Raw genomic sequence first — 23285 nt, forward strand, 5'->3', positions numbered from 1 at the left:
ATATATATATATATATATATATATATATATATATATATATATATTGTAAAGAACTCAATGGAGACGGCTAAAGCCGTTCCTCCATTTTATTGAACTTCTTCTTCTTCTCCTCCGGTACTCGCGCCACTTCTACTTCGTCTTGACGGCACTCCACATTCTCCGGGGCCTCTGACTCCATCCCTCCTGGGATGGTATGGGATGATGTTCCCAACGGAGCTAACTTCGATCGTCTTCGCCGGAGTCTCGTAGTACACTGACTTGAGGATTCCTTGCTGGCTTGCCGTTTTGGTGACCATGTATGGACCACTAAATTGGCACTTGGAGCCGCTCAGTCCTTTCTTGACGAGTATAAAACTTCCAGGTTCAACCACAGGCAACTTATGATAGTGCCTATTGTCGAAGTTTCTCTTCATTCCACATTTATATTTCATTTGCTGTTCGGCTGTCTTGGGGGTCTCTAGAAGAATAACGCGGCCGGTGATTCCTAACTGATGATCTGCAGGAAGCCAAGGACTTGTGCCATTTGCACAAAAGTATGGACTGCAGCCCAACCCCCCCGTGTAGGTGTTATTGTGGTGAGTCACTGCCGCTTCCAAGGCACATTTCCATCCACCAGGGAAGGTAGGGTATAGATCAAAATACTTCTTGAGGTCGCGAATTAACCTTTCTGCGAGTGCGTTGCCTTCCGGATGGTACGGAGTCGAAAACCTTAGAGTGATGCCTCTCTGTTCGGCCCATCTTCTGAGCTTTTCGCTACGGAAAGCAGGTCCATTATCAGAGACCAATACTTTAGTTGTCTTGAAGATGACGCGTTCCATTAGGGCGATTACAGAGTTGGCATCCTCCTTTCCACATTTAGCTGCTGCCATTCTTGTACATTCGTCAATGGCGACAAGGAAAGCCTGCGTCCTCCGCACGCCTTCCCCCTTCTTTTTGACTTCAGCGAAGTCGAGGTGGACAACTTCAAAGGGTACGCTCGAATACTTGGGAATGACCATTTCGTTTCCTCTAGGTTTGTATTTGGCTTTAGCCATTTGACACAGGTGGCAAGTTCGGACATATTCATGTATTTCTTCTTTCATACTTTCCCAGGTAAAGCGCTGGTTTATCTTTCTGAACGTCTTTGAGAATCCGTCATGCCCACCCGATTCGGCGCTGTCGTGGTAAAGTCGCAAGATTCTTGGCCGGCATGTTTCTGGCACGTAAAACTTCTCGCCCTGTGGTCGAATTTCCTCTGTTCCCTCCCAGATGCCGATGGCGCACACTTTTTCCGTATTTGCTGCTGATGGAATATGCAGCCTCGATAATCCATCAGCTTCTGGTAGCTTGTCCCCTGGTCTGTGGGTCACTTCAAATGTGAATTGCTGCAGTTCGTTAATCCACCTTGCAATTCTGCCTTTCGGTTGAGAGAGATTGAGAAGATAGGTAAGTGCTTTGTTGTCCGTAAACAGCTTGAACTGTCGACCTTCAAGATAGGTTCGGAAGTACCTTACAGCCATTACCACTGCAAGTGCTTCTTTTTCCGTAGTAGGGTAGTTTTCTTGCGCTTTTGTAAATGTGTATGAGTAATAACCCACAGCCTTGAGTTGGCGCGCTGGTGGCTGTGAGTCATCCCGTTGGTAGAGTACAGCCCCAGTTCCATAAAGTGATGCGTCCGTGCAGAGCTCGAAAGGTTTTTCGAAGTCCGGAAGTATCAAGACCGGATCTGAAGATATGATGTTGACAAGTGCTTGATATGTTTGTTCGCAATGTTCACTCCAAACAAACGGTGCACCTTTCTGTGTGAGAGATGTCAAGCACTTCGTCATGGTGGCATAGTGTGGTATGAAGGCTCGAAAGTGTCCAGACAGACCTAGAAAAACTCGCAATGAATGCAAATCGTACGGCCGAGGCAATGTCTTTATCCTCTCGACAGACTCTGCTTTGGTGCTTTTCGTGTGGCCGTCAAACACTCTGCCCAGAAATACCACAGACCGCTTGAAGAACTCGCTTTTCCTGACATTTATCTTCAACTTGGCTTTACTCAGTGCTTCCAAAACCTGTGATAAATGCTTTGCGTGCTGGTCCTCTGTTTTAGAGTACACAATTATGTCGTCCACGTAGACGTTACAAAATTGTTCGGTACAAGCAGATAGAACATTGTTCATCATTTTTTGAAACCAGGTGCCCGAGTTCTTCCAGCCAAATGGGAGCCTGTTGTATTCGTACACATCGAAAGGTGTAACAAAAGCTGTAAACTTCTTGTATTCTTCTTGTAGAGGAAGTTGCCAATAACCTTTGCAGAGATCGATTCGCGAAAACCACTCACATCCTCCAGTTTCATTAATTATGTCATCGATCCGTGGCATAGGAAATGGAAACAAGTCTGTCTGTCGGTTTATCAATCGGTAGTCCGTGCACAACCTGAAAGTACCGTCCTCCTTAGGCACAATTGTTATAGGTGATGCAAACGGGGATGTCGAGGGCCTGATGATGTTAGCATCTAGCATTTGTTGCAGTTCATTTTTGAGCCATACTTTCTTCTCGTGAGATACCGCCGGGGTGGCTCAGTCAGCTAAGGCGTTGCGCTGCTGAGCCCGAGGTCGCGGGATCGAATCCCGGCCCCGGCGGCCGCATTTCGATGGAGGCGAAATGCAAAAACGCCCGTGTGCTTGCGTTGTAGTGCACGTTAAAGAACCCCAGGTGGTCGAAATTATTCCGGAGCCCTCCACTACGGCGTGCCTCATAATCAGAACTGGTTTTGGCACGTAAAACCCCAGAAAGAAGAAGATAGCGGATAGGGCTTCTTGCGGACTACATTTGTGTCTCGCAGCTTGAATGGAACTTCTAGGAAAGGAGTAGCAGGAGGGTACGCCCCAACGCAGATGAGCTCAGGATACGTTGTCAGTATCTCGTCTGCGTTTCTCACCGTCCTAACCTGCGTTTCTTGTGCCAAGCAGTTTTCTTCTAAAGTTGAGTCGATAGTTAATTCATCTTTCCAAGATATGTTTAACTTAAGGCGCCTCATGTCCGGCCTTGACAGTATGAAAGAAAAATTCACGTCATTCATTACAAGTGCCTTAACCTCGATTGTCCGATTCTGGTATTTCACAATCACTGTTGTCCAGTAATGCAGAATTCTTCTGCTGCCGTCGTAACTTTGCACCTCCACTGCTTTATCTTGTCGGATTTCCCTTTTGTCTGCCAGGACCTCATTTATGAGACTCACAGACGCTCCTGTGTCCACTAGCACATGCGTGCCTCTGCCATTAATTTTCATTTCGGCATGAAGAATGTTTGTCTTCAACAAATAGCAGCAGTGCCCGAGGAGCGCCATGGCGCAGAATTATAGCTTGAAGGACGAAGTCGGCAACCTCCGAAGCTGAGCCAGTGATCACTGATGTTGTCTCAGCGTAGCGCGTCAGGTGGTCGATGGCGGTCACTATCCACCGATTGCCAGCTGCATTAACAGAAAGGGGCCCGTAAAGGTCGATACCAACAACCTCAAACATAGGCGGAAAGTTTTCATTCTTCCGGGGGGGGGGGGGGAGGGGGGCTGGGGCCCGCAGTTTATATATATATATATATATATATATATATATATATATATATATATATATATATATATACCCTCTGCTAACAATTTTCTATTATTGCGATAGCAGTTATATGGCCACTTCAACCGCCGTGAGGTTCCGTATAGCTTCCAAGGGCGATAAAATCGTCACCGCGCGCCGTATGCGCGAGTGAAAGCGCGCGGGGGACGCGCGCTATCACGGAGGGCGAACGCACAGCGGAGAGCAAACGCGACCGTCCCGCGAAAGGCCGTTGGGGTATGGGAGGGAGGGAGGCGGGGCGGCGCTGTGCTCCGGCGCCAAAGGCGTATCTTACCACTCAATCTCCCACGCGAAAGCAAGAAACGGGAAGAGGGGGGGAGGGGGGGGGGGCAGCTTCTCCTCTGCCAACAACTTCTCTGCCCGGCGGTCGCCCGCACCGTCTCGTATCTCTACACGGCTCTGACCTTTGTATGGGCTGTGCATTTGCCGCTCAGTTTCCGTTGAAGCGATAGACCGCGCGGACTTGCGCTTGCTGCCAGCGTTTTGACAGTCGTTGGCTGCGGTCATTCAGTGTGATCTATTCATGTTTGCTTGTGCGCGCTGGCACCACGATTGTTAATTCAGTTAGTAAGCCAATGTGTCCAAGTTTATGCAGCCGATAAAACTACTATCCCTAATCCGAATAGCGCTCTGCTAATTTGCTATCGCAATTGATGCTTCGCCTTTCGGGCGAAACTGCGACATTTTTTCTAGCTTTATGGCGAAAGCAATTACATCGACATTTCAGGCAAATTGTCGCGGTTGTCATCGCCGCGATGTTCCGCATTAAATCCAAAAGCCATATACATGAGCGACCCATACCCTGTGGGTGCGGGAACAAGCACGTAACAGTTAGCCGAACAGGATGGCGGCTTGATGGGCATTATTTCCGACACGCTCAATATTCGGGTTAGTTATAGGTCACGTAATCAAATGCGAATGGGAAGGAGAGCACGCGTCTTCTCCTCTAGCCCTGCCGTAGCTGTGAATGACTGTGCGCGGCTGACGCATATGGGGCCCGCGTACCATATTTAATTTTTGGTAATCATTGGTGGATGCAATGGGGATCAGGAATGGCTGCTAACTTCATGCGCGCGGTCTTCCTTTCCGAGCTGTCTTAAGAGACAGAGGTCATCGCAGATCACTCACAGAGGCCGTCAGTAGTGGACATAAAAATAGGCAGATAATGATGATGAATCTAATTTTCAGGGTTGCAGTGAATCGCGCGGCTGTACGAACCGTTCGCCTCCGCTGCCGACGTTCTTCACAATGCTTGCGTTGTGATGGATGGATGGATGGAAAACTTTAATGAACGTCCTGAGGTACGCGACTCAGCGCGCAGCGGGCCGCTCCCACGTTGGGACAGTCAGGCCATGCCCGACCGCCGCATCGTGGGCCCTCTGGACAGCCCATAGTTGCGCCCCGGCATCGGGGCTCTTGATAGCGGAGAGCCACTTGTCCTCATTTATTTGTTCCGTGCCTCGTAACGAGGGGCAACGCCAGAGCATATGGTCTAAGCTAGCGAAGTCATTGCAGTGCCTGCAAGAACTACTGGCATAAGTGTCGGGATAAAGCTTGTGTAATAAAGCCAGGCTGGGATACGAGCCTGTTTGCAATAATCTGAGGGTCAATGCCTGCGCTCTGTTTAACTTCTTGTGAGGAAGGGGAAAGTCTCTCCTGCCGAGATAAAAGTACTGCGTAATTTCATTGTATGTTGTCGGTTGATCTCTGTTCTCCACCACTCCTGGCTGGCCGGGGAGTTCTCCATGGTCGCGGAAAGCGAGACCTCGCGCCTTGGAGTGGGCCAGCTCGTTGAGGTTTGTGGGGCCTCCCATGATGGATCCCATGTGAGCGGGGAACCACGTGAGAGTGTGGGTGGCAATGCTTTTACCGTCGAGGATGCGACAGGCTTCTTTACACACGGCGCCAACGCTGAAGGCGCGGATGGCTGCCCTGGAGTCGCTGAAGATGTTGGCATGTTTCTCGTCCAGGAGGGCCAAGGCAATGGCCACTTGCTCGGCCGCACATGACGACGTGCCTCGTACCGAAGCTGCGTTAATGGTCGAACCCTTGTGGTTGATGGACACTACTGCGAAATTTTTGCTGTTGCCATATTGGGCCGCGTCAACGAAGCAGCTGCCGCCAGGGAGTTCTGTCGCCCGGCGTAGGAGCGCCACGGCCCTGGCCTTCCTTCTTTCCACGTTGCGCTGGGGATGCATATTGCGTGGGGCGGGGGATATGATGATGTGGTCTTTCTGCTCTTTCGGAAGGCCCTGGTAGGAGTCTTTGACTTTAGCCGGGGGGACGCCCATCTCTGTTAGGAGTCGTCTGCCCACCGTGGTGCCGGAGAGTCTGAGAATCTGTGCCCTTTCGTTGTGAAAGCGAGTGCTCGAGGTCATCCAGTGAGTTATTTACAGGTTTACATGGTCCGTGCTTACTATGTCCACTATGCTTACTATGTTAATTTTAGGTGAATGGTTACTACAATTTATATGGGCATTATAACTAACGTATAGACTCGTGTAAGGGCCACACTTTTCTGTCGCGATGTTGACGAACCTTTCATGGGACCGGGCCATTTGACCTCCCTTTTCCAACTAAGATTATGAAATCAGCCGTAAACCTACGCGATCGCCTCCTCTCGATATCCAGATAGCGACGCTCGAAAGTACGCTGCGTGCGACAATTCGCTGTTGAGCCGGATCAGAATCAGCGCACGGAACGCGATTGCTTCTTGGTTGGATGTCTTTTTTGTAATATTGGCTGTCAAGTTATGGGTGCGGCCCTTACACGGGTGCGATCCTTACACGGATTTACACGGTAAGAATCTTCCTTCTTGTAATTGTCTTCTACTTCGCTATCACTAATACTGCTTCGCCTTTCTGGCCAAACTGCACTCTTTTTTTTATTTTTTAGCACTCTATCCGAGTCCGAGTATAAAAGCTTCTGCGCACGACTTCTAGACTTCTTTTTATTCTCATTTCGAGTGAATCCGGCTTGGCATCATTTCGGTTACTAAGTGAATTCTGTATACAAGGTGTTTCAGCGAACAGTTTCCAAAAATTTTTAAAGGTGGCCTGTGGCAGATAGTACAATTCTAGTTCATGAGCTCGTCTACTCGAAGAGGCGGACATTACTTGCACACAAAATTCAAATGCATGATCCACTAATTAACAAAATTAACCAATTAGGTTTTTAGCTAATTACCTTATGGCCCATGTTGCCATTTACAAATTCTAGCCGTGGAGTGCGGATCCACTTTGAACTAAATATTAATTCTCTAACTTTGCGGAAAAATACATTATCGTGCCAGTCACTTTCTCAACAAAACGTCATTTTATGCATCAAAGCACAAAAGTATGAAAAGAACAAATTATCGGATTTTACGTGCCAAAACCACGATCTGATTATGAGGCACGCCGTAGTGGAGGACTCTGGAATAATTTAGACCACCTGGGGTTCTTTACGTGCACCTAAATCTAAGTATACGGGTGTTCTAGCATTTCGCCCCATTGAAATGCAGCCGCCGTGGACGTGATTTGATCCCGCGATCTCATGCTTAGCAGTCCAACACCATAGCCACTAAACAACCACGGCGGGTAAGCGCAAAAGTAACTGAAACGCCAATGCATTTCTCCACAATGTTCGGGAATTAATATCTCGAAATTTGTGCTATCCTGAGAATTAGTTGCTAGTGCATCCGCCTTGCGAATTCCACGGCTAGAATTTGTAAATTCCAACACGGGCCATAAGTGAATATGTTAAAAACCTAATGGTAATTTTTTAATTAGTCGGGTATGCATTTCAATTTTTTGTGCAATGTCCACCTCTTGGACTAGACCAGCTCATGAACTAGAATTGGGCTATCTGCCACAGGCAACGTTTAAAAATTTTTTGAAAGTGCTTGCTGAAACACCCCGTATTTATGGACTCTGCATGCAAAAGGCGATGTTTCCATCCATAATGCGTAAATGTTGTAAATGATTAGAAGAGCCTTTTTTTATTTTGTCGCCAGTCGTTAGCATTGCCTACTGTAAAGAGAATCAATATTGAGACACATATCACTCACGTGCTTTTTTACACGCTTATTGAGTTCGCTTATTTAACACGCTTATTTAACACAATAGACAGCGCATTCGCATGTACAGATGCAAGACTGCCGCGACTTCAGCTCTCCATTTAAAAGCACCGAGTCATATCTCTCGCTTTCCAATGAGTATTTTCACAGTCAATTGGTCAAGCTGGGGAAAATGCAAGTCATAAACAAAAGTTTGGGGGCTGCGGATTCGCGCAAAAAAAAAAAAAAAAAATCTTGGTTGCCTCGTCAGTCAGCTGGCATTCCTTCTAGCAGATAGAGCTCGAATGCCTTCTCTCGCGTGCAGGCTTTCCATTGGCATGCTGCGCTAAGTGCGCGGAAATAATTTTCCCGCAAAACTTTGGCTTACGAGTGTACGCGTTTCGGGCAGCATCATCCTGACAGAGGCTGGAGTGCAAAGAAGAAAAAAAAATTGCGTCAAGGGACATCGGTGCTTTTGTGTACCTTTTTGTTCGGCACAACTTCTCGCGGTTTCTTATAAAGCGATATTTTCATTATAGCGCGAATTATAGCGCAAATCGTCTCGCGCGCAGCCGTAGCAAGGGAGTTGAGGGGTGGGAGGCGCGCGCCGCGGTGCGGCGAAAGCAGCGGCCACGCCCCTTTTCGCAATTACACCCTCTCCGTCCGAATGGGACGGCCGGAGCAACCCCGCCGCGCGCGCCGATCCAGGCGGCCGTGGGCGAACCGGCGCCCGTGTTGTATGCTGTGGTATACGCTCGGCGGCTGTTACTGGTGGATTTTTTCGCACTCGCGCAGTCTATTTAGCATGAAATGGCGTCTTTTACGTGGGGAACGGTCCTGTGAGGCGTAATAAAGGAATTTAAGTCTGAAGTAATTAAGCGGCTGGAGCAACTGCTGGTGTTAGGGCGGACGGAGCACCCAGCGCGAGGTGTGGGCGTTTCTTTGAGCTCACAATCAGCCTCGGATATCAGTTAGGCATTTCTGAAAATTCGTTTCACGAAAGTTACTTTACTGCAGAATTCTCAGCACTGTAATTCTAAGCTCTCGTTTAGCTGCAACGAGTATAGTTACGAAACATTTGACGATCCTAACAGCGTGGGTACCGTTCTGCTGGAGAATAAGTCGTGCTGTTTTCTTTGACAAGCGCTCAAGATGTTATGTGCAGATACACTGGGCGACTGCCTTGTTTTCAGGGCAAGGTTTCCGCCTACAAATGAAATAGTTTGGTTAATAATAGCCGCATACCGTACAGTGTGAATCACACTTTTCGAGTGGTCGAACGACCAGCTGCAGACTGTGCGAGCGCCTGAGTCAGTACTAAATGCTGTGTTATAGATCTGTTTGATCATTATTGCGTATGGTCCAAGTAGTCCAAGCATGCGGCACGTCCATGCAGAGTCTTATTGTGTCGTTATCCCGTGTTTTGTTTTATTTTGCCGCAAAAGGAGGACATATGAACTCTTTTTGTAGCGTTAGCTACACTGGCCTAGCCAAGCCCGTTTCGCGCGGCACATCAAGAGCCGTGCTGCGCATGCGCAAGGATCAGTGATGTCACACGGTTTGCGCACCGGAGCCACCGGAGCCGGCACCTCTCGCGCACTCCGCCGCCGGTCTGCGCATTCCAGAGGAGTGACGTCGTAGCCGTGGTAGACGCACTGGCGCCAGCGCGCGCTCGCTGTGCAGTCGCCGTCTGAAGGCCGTTTCACATGGCGCGATTTTCACACAGCGACACAGCGAATTCCGTCGCTCAGCGACCGCCGCGATGTCGCGGGCTCTCCGCGACGGGATTCCAACATGTTGGAATTTCCGTCGCTGAGTCGCAGCGATCGGCGCGATGTGGGCGGAGCAACGTGACGTAACAGCAAGCGCCGTCGAAATAGGCGCTTTCCTGTTTTACCGCTTGTTGGAAGCTCAGCGGAGCAATGTCGCGCACCAGTTTCAATGATGTTTTAACAGAGCGTATCCACCAGCGCCTGTGGCTCAGGAGCTTCATGAACAATTTTTGTTTTCTCTAGCTCACACAATTTGTTTAAATTGAGAAGCTTCACGCTATCCAGGTCAGGAGCAGACGCCGCCTTCAACATACGGCAAGTACCCACTTGGATCGTCACCGTCATGAACCTCTTTATCGCTACAAATTGTGCCAGGTGCTTACACACTCAATGGTCGCTTCTTCTGCAGAAGCATATACTCCTCCAGGAGAAGAGTTGTGGCTTCGATATATTACCACAACGGGGTAATAAACGAAACCACCCCACCGACGCCGCACTAGCCGCACGCTCATACTTGCTGTGTTGTGCAGCGTTTCACTCGCCGCGGTTGCAGACTAAGCGATCGTAAAGGCTCAACGCATTTAAACATTAAAAAATAGTGTACTCATTCTATTTTCTATATTCTATAAGAAGAACATTTTATGATGTGACTAGTTCCCACGTTGTTTTTATTTAGCGATGCAGGCTTGGATGCTTCGTGAGCAGGGGGCGACCTTCGGCGTCGCTGCGACGGAAATCGCGCTGTCACAGACGCATGTGAAAGCTCTCACATGCGTCTGTGACGTGCGCGGCAGAACGATTTTTTTCGCCCCAATCGCGCCATGTGAAACAGCCTTGACACTGCGCTGGAGCCGCTGCGCTTCTGACTGGCGCTTGCCAGTGTGGTATAGCCATGGAGAAGGAGAGCGCAAATGCTGCTCAACAGCGCAGAAGAACGGAGAAGCTTGACTCATCGGATCCCGAAGTAGTTGCCTGGCAATTAGCGGTTGAGCGTAGGAGGAATGAACAGAAGAAGGCTATATACATGTGCCACATAATACCTATATATACCACGTGTGTGTCATTGGAGCAGCAGTAAGCATGACAATCAAGCTAATCCTTGACAATCTAGACAACCAGGAAAGCTAAGAATAATCAGCTGAACCTTTGCTAACGCTACGTATGTCCTGGCATAGCCGAGCTAAGCCACTGCAACATTTTTTTTTTTTCAGTCTCCTAAGCTCAGTCATTTACAACGCAGTCCCGGAAATTGTGTACTTACAAATAGCTGTTGGATTCTCTTTATGTGATCCCCTTTGTATATTGTACCTTAAAGGGTAAAAAAGGCAATGCCGATCTAAGCACGAAGCAATTGTGCGTATCATGTTGGTTTGCCAACCACAGTCCTCGCTGTATTGAGCAAAGCCTTCGGCCTCTTGCAGGAGGCTAACGTATACATAGTGATTTGAAGTCTACTAGACTTAAAATGCGTGAGAACGATGCCGGTGGCTGATGCAAATGATTTACAACTCTTCGTCGAGGAAAAACCGATACATCTAAAATATTTCACAACACATACACACCGCGACTGATGATGCGCGTCGCATTTTTGCACATCCAAGAGAAATTTCCAGATACTGCTGCTACTGCCGCACCTAAAGGCTACAAAGTGGTTGTTCGACGACCTCGTAAGAGCTGACATCCCCTAAACGGCACTTAGAACTAGCTAAAACACTTCCAAATCGTTCCGCAGCGCGCGACCGGCCACACGTTTCAAGCCGCGCCGCGCCGGCTCGCACAAGCCAGAGAGGAGGAAAGGCTCGTCGCGCGCCCTTTCCTCCTCGCCCGATGAAAAGGTCTATAGTTCATGTCAACGCCTCCTTTACTAGGATGCCTGGCACGTCAGCGCCGAAGCCCCCGCTCAACCCTCTCCTGTTTACGCGCGCCGCAGCCGCGCAGCGGCGCTGTGTTCTGACACTATCGTGCGCCCCACCGGCACTGCTAGTGCCCGCGCAGTATCGGTGGTAGCCCATTCGGAGTCAGGATTAACGTTGTAGGTCTTAATTTTTCTCGGCGCCCGACGTGCTGCTTTTTATCGTTTGTCTTGCCGCTTCATTGCTCGGCCTAATAACCGCAGTTGAAGCTCAGCCACACGGTATTGCTGCGTGCCCTTTTGCATGTCAAGCCAGCGCAAGAAGCTCCCTGGCTTTTCTGTCTTGTATATCTCGCGTAGTTAGTGAAAAAATTGCGTGTGAGAACGGTGTGGCTTTAGTTAAGAAGGCAAAGAGAAACTCTGTTATGGATGGGTTGATTTCCCACCAAGATAGGGGTGGCCTCTACTACCAGACAGTAGAACTCATTAGTTCTTTGTGGTCTGAAGAAATATGTGGAATGCTATCAAACCGAAAATCTCTCCTGAAACCTATGGATCAGTGTTTGTAGCGCAGCGTGAGTGTAATCGCAGTCTTGCCTGTGTTGAAACGTGAAAGCTGCAACGATGACCACGGGAGGCTTTTGTACAGCTCATATGAAAAAAATTTATGAAGCCGCTATCTGCATCTAATAAATGTAGACTTTGATGTTCTTTGTTTGTTTAGTGAAGTGATTTTATCGGACTGCAGGCATGAAAAACAATAATAACAGTGTTATGAATTGGGGAGCCTTTCTTCCCTATTCCTTGCTTTCAATAATTGTTGGCTTCCTTAATATGTATATATGGCACAACGAACCCCCTCATTTCCCTACCCTTGTTTGTGATAGCAAAGTCATTTCCTGTTTTGCACGTCTATTAACTGTCAATCTTTTGCATTTTTCTTCATAGGTGGGACTGCTGCTAATATGCATAAACAGTGTCATACTTATTCCTGCCATAAAATGTTTACATATCTTTTTCTTCTGTGTTCATAATTTACTTAGCATTATGTGCATGAGCCCATATTTGATCTCGCTTTGCATTCATGCTTTTTGTCTTTTTTCATATTGAATCAATAATTGTAATTATGCGTTATCTGCAACATGCCCTTTTAGCAAAGAATATTTAGCCTGCACTTCTGCTGCAGTAAATAAACAGTTATTTTTATTTTACTTCATTTACTTTCTCATTTCGTCTTCAAAACTACCTAATTTCACTCTGCTGAGCTTTGCAAATCTTGAAGCACAATTTTTTTTCACCGTTCAGCGCTGCAAACCTTCGGAGAGGGACCGGAGCAGTGACTTTCTATGCGGAGCAAGCGGTGCGTAGTGTCAGAAGTTAGCGCCACCTCACGGAAAACCGGAGAAACACATCGGTCCCGGACGAACAATAGGAGCGCGGCCGACGTGCCAGGCATCTCAGAGTAGAGGAAGCGCTGTTCATGTCGGGAAGATAGCGTCAACATTTCCCCTTTCCACATGAACCACTTACTACTACTACTCGGGAATGCTCAGACATAACGCACACTGTGGTTGGTGTTTAAGGTGACTGCTTTTTAGTGCTCTTCAGCGCTTTAGGTGACGTGCACTCTCAACACGTATTACTCGACACTCGTGCAGGTACCACTACACGATCTGGAAGCAGTGGCGGTCGCACAATTTCCACGTCAACCTGCTGGTGAAGACGAACGCGTCCATGGGCGACGAGCTGCCCGCGGCAGCCATGGCGCAAGTGGCGGAGCCAGAGGCCCTACCCAACGGCGACATCGACGACGGCCTCAGGTATCTCGTGGTCATTCGCCGCCCACGATTGTCGCCACACGTGGCTTTCAGTGTAGCCGTCCATGTAGGGGCGAGACAGTTGGCCGGCGCAGACAGTTGGTCAACGTGGCTATGGCTTTGTTTACGCGAACTCGGCGCGAGCGGGTCGAGTAAGAAGTCGAGCTGACTCGACCCGGCCCGACCGCGCTTACACATACCAAGACACTTTGGATGGACTTTGCCGCTTCGACCGTCTATCGAACTCGACCTATTGCGCGTGATGCTATTGGCGAGTTCGGTGCAGGTGACGTTACCACGCTTGAAGACAAACAGAACGGCAGCGCGAATACGTCGGAACTTATACGTGCTTGCGCTGACAATCAAGCGCTACAACAGAATTAAGTGAGATTGTTAGTAAAGTGATGATAACACACGCTTGAAACTTTTTTTCTGGTACCGTTCTCTGATGCCACTGTTGGATTTATAGGCGCCATTCCAGACTACCGACACGTATTCAAGCTCAAGAATACAAAAAAAAAAAATTCAAGATACGCTAAAGGGAACCAGATTAAACCAGATTAGACTGGCAAAGTATTCGAATAGAACTGTTTTTTTTTTCGGAATTTCGCCGTAAAAGGTTGAATATTAGAAGAGAAAAAGGTCAAAATTCAATTTGTTTAATTGCGCGCCAAAACTCAAGCACAGGTACGATAGTGTAACGTCATAGGTCTCACAGTATCTTTTCGTATATGGACGAAAGTTCTTGAAACTTTTCAAGTGCTATCTTTATCTTTGGTTTTGTTCAAAACAGAATGTACTGCATCTTTACTGCTTTAAAATTAAGTAGACCAGAGCAGGCACTCCCAAAATCAGTTACCTCATGGGGGAACCATCGCCAGCCGTCTTCCTTTTTTTTTCGTCTTTTCTAACATTTTCTCGGCAGTAAGACTAACTTTCTGGCATAACTGTAGAAGGTATTTTACTAATGCAGCTCAAACAATGTTTCTCTTAAGGGTCCCTTCAAGCTCGCATAAGCCCATACACGCCGCACTCCGACTTCTGCTGCTGCTCTTCAGCACATTTACCGCAGCTATACATAGTCGCTACGAGACGTGCGATGCTGCCTTGGCGTCATGCCATGGCCAAACTGAAGCGGCCTTTCTGAACACTCTTACGTTGTGGTTTTCCACTTTGCCCGCAGTATATACTTCGGTAACAGTCAGAATTCCGACATCGCAGCGAATCTTGGAACTATCCTGTCCCTTCGTGTTAACTGACATTTAGTTAATTCTATGCCGGTGACGCGTGGATCACCATAGCCATACACAAACTGCAACTGTATCCTCCGCTCCTTCCACTGTATTGCCTGCTGGCCTTCTGAAATGGGTGCACTCGGTAATCTACAGAGCCGCTCAACCAGGCCCACACCGGCATCCACCGCTGCGCCAGAAAGAATTCTTTTTGTCAATGTTAATCGCCAAACTGACTGGACCGCGCCGATCCAACTCATTACTGCTCGAGTTGGCCAAGATTTGTACCTATGAAGCAGAGGGCATGCCTGGAAGTAGGAAACGGCCGGCGCCCATCATCTTCGTAAATTGTCTTTGTAGTTTTGCCAGGACATAGCGTGCAGTCAGTGTATTACGAAGGGTATACTACGGCGGAAGATGGAAATGTAGGCACGACTATTAAAAGGAGTCGTTTCTAAAAACAAACAAACAAAATATTCGGTGAGCGCGGATCACGCTCGTTCTTTAAGTTTAGTGCTGTAGCCATTCCAAACGTCACCAATAATATATTCTTCCATTGACTCCAAGGATTGCCGGCTTCTTCAGCTTTCTGCCAGCTTTCTCGGTTTTCTGCAGCTCGTACTGCTTGCATGCAGCGCCGCCCAAGTAAATCGTACATTAGTAGCATTGTCATCGTGCCACTTGTTCTTCCTTACTGCATACAATGTATCCGTAGCACTCGCACCAGCTTTCTGAACTTCAAGAGGTGCCTTCGAAGGTATCGGATTCTACAAACTTAGCCACTGACTTCTCACTGCTTAGTGAGTTAATAAGCGATGTCGCCGAGTTGGTTCTGCGGCACATTTTGTTTCTTCGTGGAAAGCTTTCAAAACCACGTTTACATCTTCAGTCGTAAACCGTGATAGAGTTTGCGTAACCATTGGACGAACAACATACGTATACTTCCGCGGTGGCCTTCAATTTCACAGCAGCCATCTGACGACTTTCTGTATTGTCCATGGAAACTTTGTCCAAAATTAGGTTCATGCGAGTTCTGCCGAGCTCGGATTTCATGGTACTTCCACGGCTGGTTAATCTTGAGCTTGATATCCAGAAGGGATTATCTCCAAGAGAAAATCTTCTCAACAAAAATAGACCTTTATCGGGCAGGCTTGCCCAGCTGCACGCCTGCCGTTCACAGCGTTGGCGCCGTGGCGAAACGATGAGAACAAGGCGCCTCTTCTTTCTTGACGCTTCTCATGACTTAAGTACACATGCTAAAAGTATCCTAGCATTTGTATCTACATGCGAGAAATGTGAAAGAAACAATGCAGTCAGTGCTGATATCAACGAGCGGTCGCCCTTTCGCGGAGAGCTTAACTCCGCAGTAAGGATGTCACCCATATCGTTTACAAATTCGTAATTGTCCCTACTTCTTTCCACTTAGTTTTGCTGCGCCAAAACCACATTTAGCATGAACCAATAGCATGAGCCAACTAGCCCAACATCGCATTCTGCCGTTTACAAATTCGTTTACAAATAGCCGCGTTGTCGGACGGCGCGTAAGCACCTGAAGAGACCGTGCATTCATATAAGATAACGTGTTTATCGGCTTTCTGCTGCTACAGTGGCCTGATAAGAAAAGCGCGTGTACGCTGTGGGGAAGGGCTAGTGTGCTCACCGGTTGGTTGCTCACAGGTTGGATGCTACATATATTCTTGTTTGTACATAAAAACAAGAAAAATATTCGCCTATACTCCTGTCCCTTTTACGAGAAAACCTTCTAGTAAAATCAAACTTATAGCCCGCCGCGATCCACTGAAACTACGTAGCTCACAAACAGCATTTTCATTTGAGCGCATTGGTCACAAGTGAAATATGTTGCTAACCGCGAACAGAAAATGTGGGCCGATCCTGGCGGCATTGCAGAAAGGGTCCAAGCGCAATGGCACATACCGCTGTGAACTATAGTGAAGCTGAGCCTGGCTTAGTCTAGCTAAGCATGGTTGGCACTACTTAAACTTAGTCAGCCATCGATAGCGAATCGATGGCTAACCGATAATCGATCAGTAAGCAATAAATTCCGGAAAATGCTGGGAATGACTTGGTAGTGCTTAGCCTAGCCCAAATACGTTGTCAATACCTTGCGATAGCCAATCGATAGCCAATAAATAGCTAATCGATAATCGATCAATAATGAATAAATTCCGGAAAATGCTGGGGATGACCTGGTAGTGCTTAACCTAGCCCAAAAGCCAGGACTAGCTAGGTGCCCGTCAGATCCGCTGTCTCTTTAGCATTGCGCCTCCAGTGCAAGCTACGCACTTTTTTTGTCATCGAAGAACAGCCCGTACCCAGTGGCACACACCCTGAGACCCAGGTTCGTCCAACGGTTGGTTTCCAACCCAGTTCCCTCAACACAGTAGCTCGATGTTCTACTCATTACACCACGAACATTGACCCAACTTGGTGAGAAAACGGTTAAGAGAAATAGCTACTGGAAAGAGCGTGAAGTTTCTATTTTAATAATAATAATAATAATAATAATAATAATAATAATAATAATAATAATCGCATTTAAAAAGTTCACCGACGATTACGATACTGCCTAATGCGAAATTTGAGCACAGCTCTATACTTGTTTTCCTTTCGCGATATATTGACTGGCACGTACAATCTGTCTCGTGCGACACGTTTTAAACGGAGCGAAGTGTGGCGCGACTGCCTCGCAAATCTAGAGATCGCGAGAGCCTGCGCGTGGGTGACGCGTGAGCGCAATTCACAGCAGCCGCCGACGACAGACCTCCCCGACGACGCGCGCTACTCTGGCGCAATCTCGTAGCCAACGTCGCCGCACTACGCTTTTCTTCTCACGCTTTCGCCATACCCTCCGCTTTCCGCTGCACTCTCCCCTGCGCTTTCCTCCTCGCGCCTCTTCTCTCTCACCGCTTCTTTCATCCGCCGCTGCGCGCCGCGTTTGCTCTCACCTTTCGCTGGGCTCGTTCGCTCAGTTACGAGTGACAACGCCGACGGACGTTGCAGGAATGGGCGCCCAAGAGCTGCGATCTTCTTTTAAAAAAAAGGAACGGAAGAAAAGGTGACACAGTCAGCGTATATACTCGTGTAGCTTTCCCGTCCGTTGAGTTTTCAGCCTGCAGCCGAAAAGCTCGTGCTGTTGACCTCTCGAGCGCGTTTCAGTGGTCATTGGACGCAAAATTGCCGCCCCGATGTATATTGCTTGGCAGAGTAAACTCAATCGCGAAGAGTGATCGAGAAGGTACAAGATCCATGCGCACCTTTCACTGCAGAAGTCGATAACTCGTCCCGTGCGCAGCCCTGTGAAGGTTGGGCTGCTGCACCCGTCTTCCTACTTTCGTTCTTCAAGCACTAAAGATTGCAGTCCAAGTACCGGCTCATTTATGGGAGCCTTCTGAGCCTAATACGACACGGTAGCCCTGCAGGTGAAGGCCGCGTGTTTAAAATAGAGTACGATTCACTGGCAAGAAACCAGCTTAGAAGCAACTGAAACGGTGTTAACTTTAGCCGTTCTGCTGGAAGTTGTCTTCTTGCTCCGGATGCTTGCGTGCAGTGACTTTAACGTGGAAGGAAGCGTTCTTCTCTACACAGTGTCGTTTTAATGCGTAAGCATTCTTTGGCGAGTACTCCAGCAAAATCTGTCCATAACGCGAAAAGTGTCATACTCCTTATCTGCAAAATAAATGCATAATTGGCGAAGGTATGACAAGTAATCGTTATATCAGTGTAAATGTAAATGATTGGTAGTTTTAGAATCGATAAGGAAGGAATGGAAAGTGAAAACAATTGGAGATAACCGCTCTTGTCATGGCTCCTTGAAAGCTTACTTTCCCGCATTTTTGGTGTGCGTGCAAAGAAGTCTGCTGTGGGATTGCGGATAAAAAAAAATATAGAATAGCTGATTGGTAGATGCGATGATAGTGTAACAGTAGGTGAGTGGAAGCCTTTAAAAAATGGTGACATCGCCGTCGCCACGTCAAGGTCGTAACAAAAGAAACGAAAATAAACAAAAGCTATGGTGCGGCAAAAAAAAAACAACTATTGTGACGAAGTTTTGACTAAGTTGATACGATATATCTGCAAAATAAATGCATAATTGGTCAAGTTAATACATGTAACCGTTATAATAGTGTAATAGTAGATAGTTGGTTGCGATGGGTAGACATGCATAGGCTAGTTAAATAAGTAAGCAAGAGCTAAGTAGCAGCCGAGGCAAAGAATGCTTACGCATTAGCAGACAATTCACAGAATTTCTGTAGCAATTTTTGTTATATTTCGATATCAAAATTACATGGACACTCCAGGCAAATTTCCACAGTTGGCGTCAGCGTCGCCGTGATGTTCCGTATAAAGTTCAAGTGCGATAACATCGCGGCCGCGCGCCGTATCCTGTAGGTACGAGCGAAAGCTTGCGAGGTGGGCCGTGAAGGATGGTGGCTTCGTGCGGCGGTGCCTTTTCTTCCACGCTGATGGGACCGACATGCCTTGCGCGCCTTCCCCGTTGGTGTGCCGCTTGTGACGTTACTTAAAGATGTTCACTCGCCTGCTCGATCAGGTTTCGGTTTCGTTCTTACGCGTCTTTTGCCTTATAGAATTACTTTCGAATTTTCGGAACAAATCTACTATCGGGCGTGTGACGGGGGGTCCCGGGAAACCTAAAAATTGTCATTGCGTGTAAAAAAATTGCCGGATGTCCCTTTAAGTCTAGTCAGTAGACTGTCGCCACACTTCGACCCCCCCCCCCCTTCCCCTCCCAATATCTCTTCTGCTTCTCGTTTTCTTACTATACGCATAGAGAAACAAATTCAACAAGAGTGAACATTCCCATAGAGCCCAGCGGCCGAATTGAATGTAGCGCACCAAGCGGATGGTGTGAACACCTGAACCACACATCCGGTTTCGGTTTTGGGAGCGCGCGTTTTGAACGCTAGCTGGTACGCGCTACGCCGGCTGCGCTGGACGGCGTGGTATTTGTTTTTGCTTTACTTCTCAACTGTGCAAAAAAAATTTAAAAACGCCCGTGTCCCGTGCATTGGGGGCACGTTAAAGATCCCCTGGTGGTCAAAATTATTCCGGAGTCACCCACTACGGCGTGCCTCCTAATCAAATCGTGGTTTTGGCACGTAAAACCCCAGAATTCAATTCAATTCTATTGTTGTGGCACCAGGTAAATTGCAGTAGTTCCCGTATGAAGCTCCGCCGCATAGCATCGGCTGAAAAAATTGCAAGCATGTGACGTTTTGGTATTTAAACCTATAGGAAAATTGCGTGTAGACAGGAAACGTACGAAAGTGTTGAATGGGCGACATTACGAACAAAGCCAATTCGCTTTTACGTACATGGCGTACAAAACACTTGACGCATCGCCAAAAGTACTATGACGAAGAAATCTCATTTCCAAGCACTCCCCCATTCCCGGGCCTTATTTCCTGCTCTTTAAAAGCGCAAATACACGGGGGACTGTGCATTTTCGACACAACTCGGCCTCAGCCGACGCGATGGTACGCCACGAATACAATGGTGGCCACAACACATGCTCCCAGCGAGACGGTCGCAGAATGCCTTCTACGCGCACTCAAGACATCCGTGGGAACAAAGCATGTTTTCAGTTGTTCAGAAGACGGAATTTTCTAGGTACAAGTTACTGGTCTTTGAGCTTTTCGGCGTTATCTTGTGCGCGTTCTACCGGCGCAAGCAACACACTCCCGCGTTATCGCTCCTGGCGATCGCTCGTCGGGTTTTCGACATGCGTGAGTACCGAAAGAAGTTAAATGCTATGGGAGGGGGGGGGGGGCATAAAAACAGCCCCAATTATGTCACAGTAAGATTCATCCACGTCAAACTACATGCTCCACAGCGGCCGCGGTGTTTTTCGCTAACTCCGTCACAACGCCTTATGCACCCAACGTGCCCCAAAATTTACTGAAATAAGTTAAGATAATGTTGGGGGTCAGAAAATGTCACAAAACGTCCCAGTAATATTCAGTACACGTCAAACTAACTGGGCCACAACGACCGAGCCATTTTTCTCTAACTGCGTCACAACGCCAAGGGCACCCAAAAACTACCCCAAAAAGTACCGAAATGAGAAAAAAATTCACGCAAAAACTCATCTGGGGGTTGTCTAAGCATGCGTAAGCATTCTGCCACTTGCTCATCTCTACGCAGCCAGGTGTGATTATCAATGTTATGAAACTTGATCCCACCAGTATAAACGACAGCGCTGCGGCGACCCGAACTGCTGTGGACGGCCGGGCAAGGTGAATTGATGACGCAAACAAAGTACTGCAGGTGACAGCGCCCGGTACGTGCGCTGATGACGCGCCGATCATTATAAGCCGTTATCGTGCTTTTGCGCCTTATCCATCCGCGCCGAACCATTATGAACCGTCATCAACCGTGCCCCGGCGGCGGCTGCGTATGGCGCGGTCGCGCGGGCCCTGTCTTGAAAGCGATCTGCGATGGGGGCAGAGTGCGCCGAGTGCTGATAGCTTCGTGTTCACTGTGCTCTCGTCGCTTAGTTCGCGTTGAAGCGAGAGGCTGCATGAGGGTCGATTGGCTCGCTGCTGCGGACCCTATCTTGAAAGCGATCGTCTTACGTGACGGACGGACGGATTTACTCGTTGGGTAGGCATACAAATGCTTACGCGCTGAATAATGTTGGGGATCATAGAAAGCGTCATAAACACGTCCTATTAATATTCAGTACACGCCAAACTAACGGGGTCACAACGGCGGAGCTGTTTTTCGCTAACTGCGTCACAATGCCCTGCGCACCCAGCGTGCCGAGAAACTACCCCCAAAAGTACCGAACTAAGTTACAGAAATGCACGCAGAAACTCCTCTGGGAGCTGTCTAAGTATGCGTAAGCATTGTGCCACTTGCTCATCTCCACGCAGCCCGGTGTCATTATCAATGTTATTAACTTGTTTGGAGCAGTATAAACGACAGCAATGCGGCGACACGAACTGCTGCGGACGGCGGCTCAAGGCGAATTGATGACGCGAGCAAAGTACTGTAGATCGCGGCGCCAGGTGCGGTAATGACGTTCCGACCATTATAACCCGTTATCGCTCTTTAAGGCCTTATCTATTTGCGCCGAACCATTATGAACCGTGATCAGCACACGATTTTGCACGTTGTGCACGAAAACGCCTGAGTAGCGGTATAAGTCAGTGCTACACGAACACCGAGGCAGACGCGAGCGGATGACAGGGCATTATCGTGCGCTGGAACACGGTAAAAAATGAGTTTCGCTCTAGGCGCACGCGACTGCACGACGTGGGGTCAAGCAGACGAAGCGGAAGTGCATCTCTCTTGCTACGGTACGAAGTAAGACAGACACGCGCAGACATTCGGTAATTTCGGTTGTAGGTTTATCATTTCTCGAAACTTCAATTCGTCTATCGAAGCAAGAGATCATACAAATAACTGCTGTCGCCTGGAAAAATTCTCGAAGTCACGTGTCGCTGAGAGTGACGTCACAGCACATACATGTACGTAAGCGCACTTGCGCATATACGTCAACTCTCCGGCTGGGAGCGCGCGCGCGCGAGCGATGAGAAGGGCCAACGGCGTTTGGTTTAAAATTTCAGCTTTTTCCGCGGCGCGTAGCGATGTAATACTCGTGCTTAGCAGACACGATCGTTAGCGCGCATTGAAATCACTGCTCTCGTCAGCTCAAAATGACCAGACCTGTTGAGGGGCCCTTTAAAAAAGAAGTGTTCGAAGAAAAACAATGCTTTACATATAAGGGCAATGACGGACCTGAGTCAACACCTCGATTAATTCGGACTCTAGAGCGAACCGCAGTAGCGGATTGTAATTCCGTAATTAGCCGGCGGCGGCGAGTGCCGTCGGTGACGAAGGGGGCGTCACGTGACACGTATTGCCTGTGATGCAGCGCCGTGGTGGTGGAGGAGCCGCCGGAGCTGGACGCCGCCGAGGAAGCCGTGCCGGACAAGGTCGAGTCCCCCTGCACGCCGTCCAAGGAGTCGCCGCCGAAGTCCACCAGCAGCACGCTCATCATCTACACGCCCGCCGTCTGATGAGCGCAGCACAGAGCCCACCGCAAACGTCTGCCACCCCAGGGCGTGGTAGCGTTCAGAGCTTGTCACCAGGGGCAGCGCTGTCTTCACCACCGCCGCCCACCGCTGTCGTACATACACCACACACCACCACCACCACCACCACCGCTGCGGACATCCGGGGATCCTGGGTCGTTAGGGGAGGGAGGGAGGGAAAGGGTGCGATAGTGAAAATTACCACTGCCGTCCACGCAGGCACTTGGTTTTGGGTAATGCGCGAGTGAAAAAGAATAAAGATGTGTACGTGTTGGCCCACCTTGTGCACCGAACCACCGCAGAGGAACCGCGTCGCCCTCGCGGAAGTGCTACTGGGCCGGTCACTATTGACGATGCAAAAAAAAAATGCAAAGTACACAATTCTCGTGCAATAATTTCATGTTGCATCGATGGGTAATACTATAAAAACATGCGGTTCGGTATGTTGTACAATCATACAATGTGCTAAGATGGTGTTCCGACCAGTTCTTTCCATCTTCTGTGCACTAGTAATTCTATAGGCGCTGCACATCTTGCGTCGTGCCAGAAGGAACAATGTTTTTTCCTGTCGTATAAATCATTTCCAGATATGTACACGTGTACACACGCGCACACACAGTGTTGGCAGAGTAGCAATCAACACAGGGTGCAAAATATATCGGCTGCAACAGTAAACAAATAATCTTTAGAGAAATCGAAACGCATATTCAAGTAATTACCAAAAATTAACTAGTCAACTTAATAGTTTACGGTACATATTGCAATTTAGGAATGAGCTTGCAAGACGTATCTATTTGAAATAAATCTCCAGGATGATGCCAGTTTCGGCAGTATTTCCCAAAGTGTGGGACATAAGCGTTCCAGTTGCTTTTGTGCTTCAGTGCATAAAAGAGCTTTTTTTT

At 48.3% G+C, this 23285-nt stretch overlaps 1 protein-coding gene across 1 annotated transcript in view; it reads left to right on the top strand.

Moving 5' to 3' along the window:
* LOC119445457 (E3 ubiquitin-protein ligase MARCHF3-like) overlaps window positions 1-22727 on the top strand; it is a 39569-nt gene extending 16842 nt beyond the window's left edge. The window contains exons 4-5 of the mRNA XM_037709736.2: window positions 12915-13076; window positions 22224-22727. Coding sequence (XP_037565664.1) covers window positions 12915-13076; window positions 22224-22368 — 307 coding nt within the window. The 3' untranslated portion in view covers window positions 22369-22727. The remainder of the gene's footprint in view (window positions 1-12914; window positions 13077-22223) is intronic.
* Window positions 22728-23285: the final 558 nt, after the last annotated feature.

Source organism: Dermacentor silvarum, chromosome 3 (genome assembly GCF_013339745.2).
Source record: "Dermacentor silvarum isolate Dsil-2018 chromosome 3, BIME_Dsil_1.4, whole genome shotgun sequence".
Taxonomy (NCBI): Eukaryota; Metazoa; Arthropoda; class Arachnida; order Ixodida; family Ixodidae; genus Dermacentor; species Dermacentor silvarum.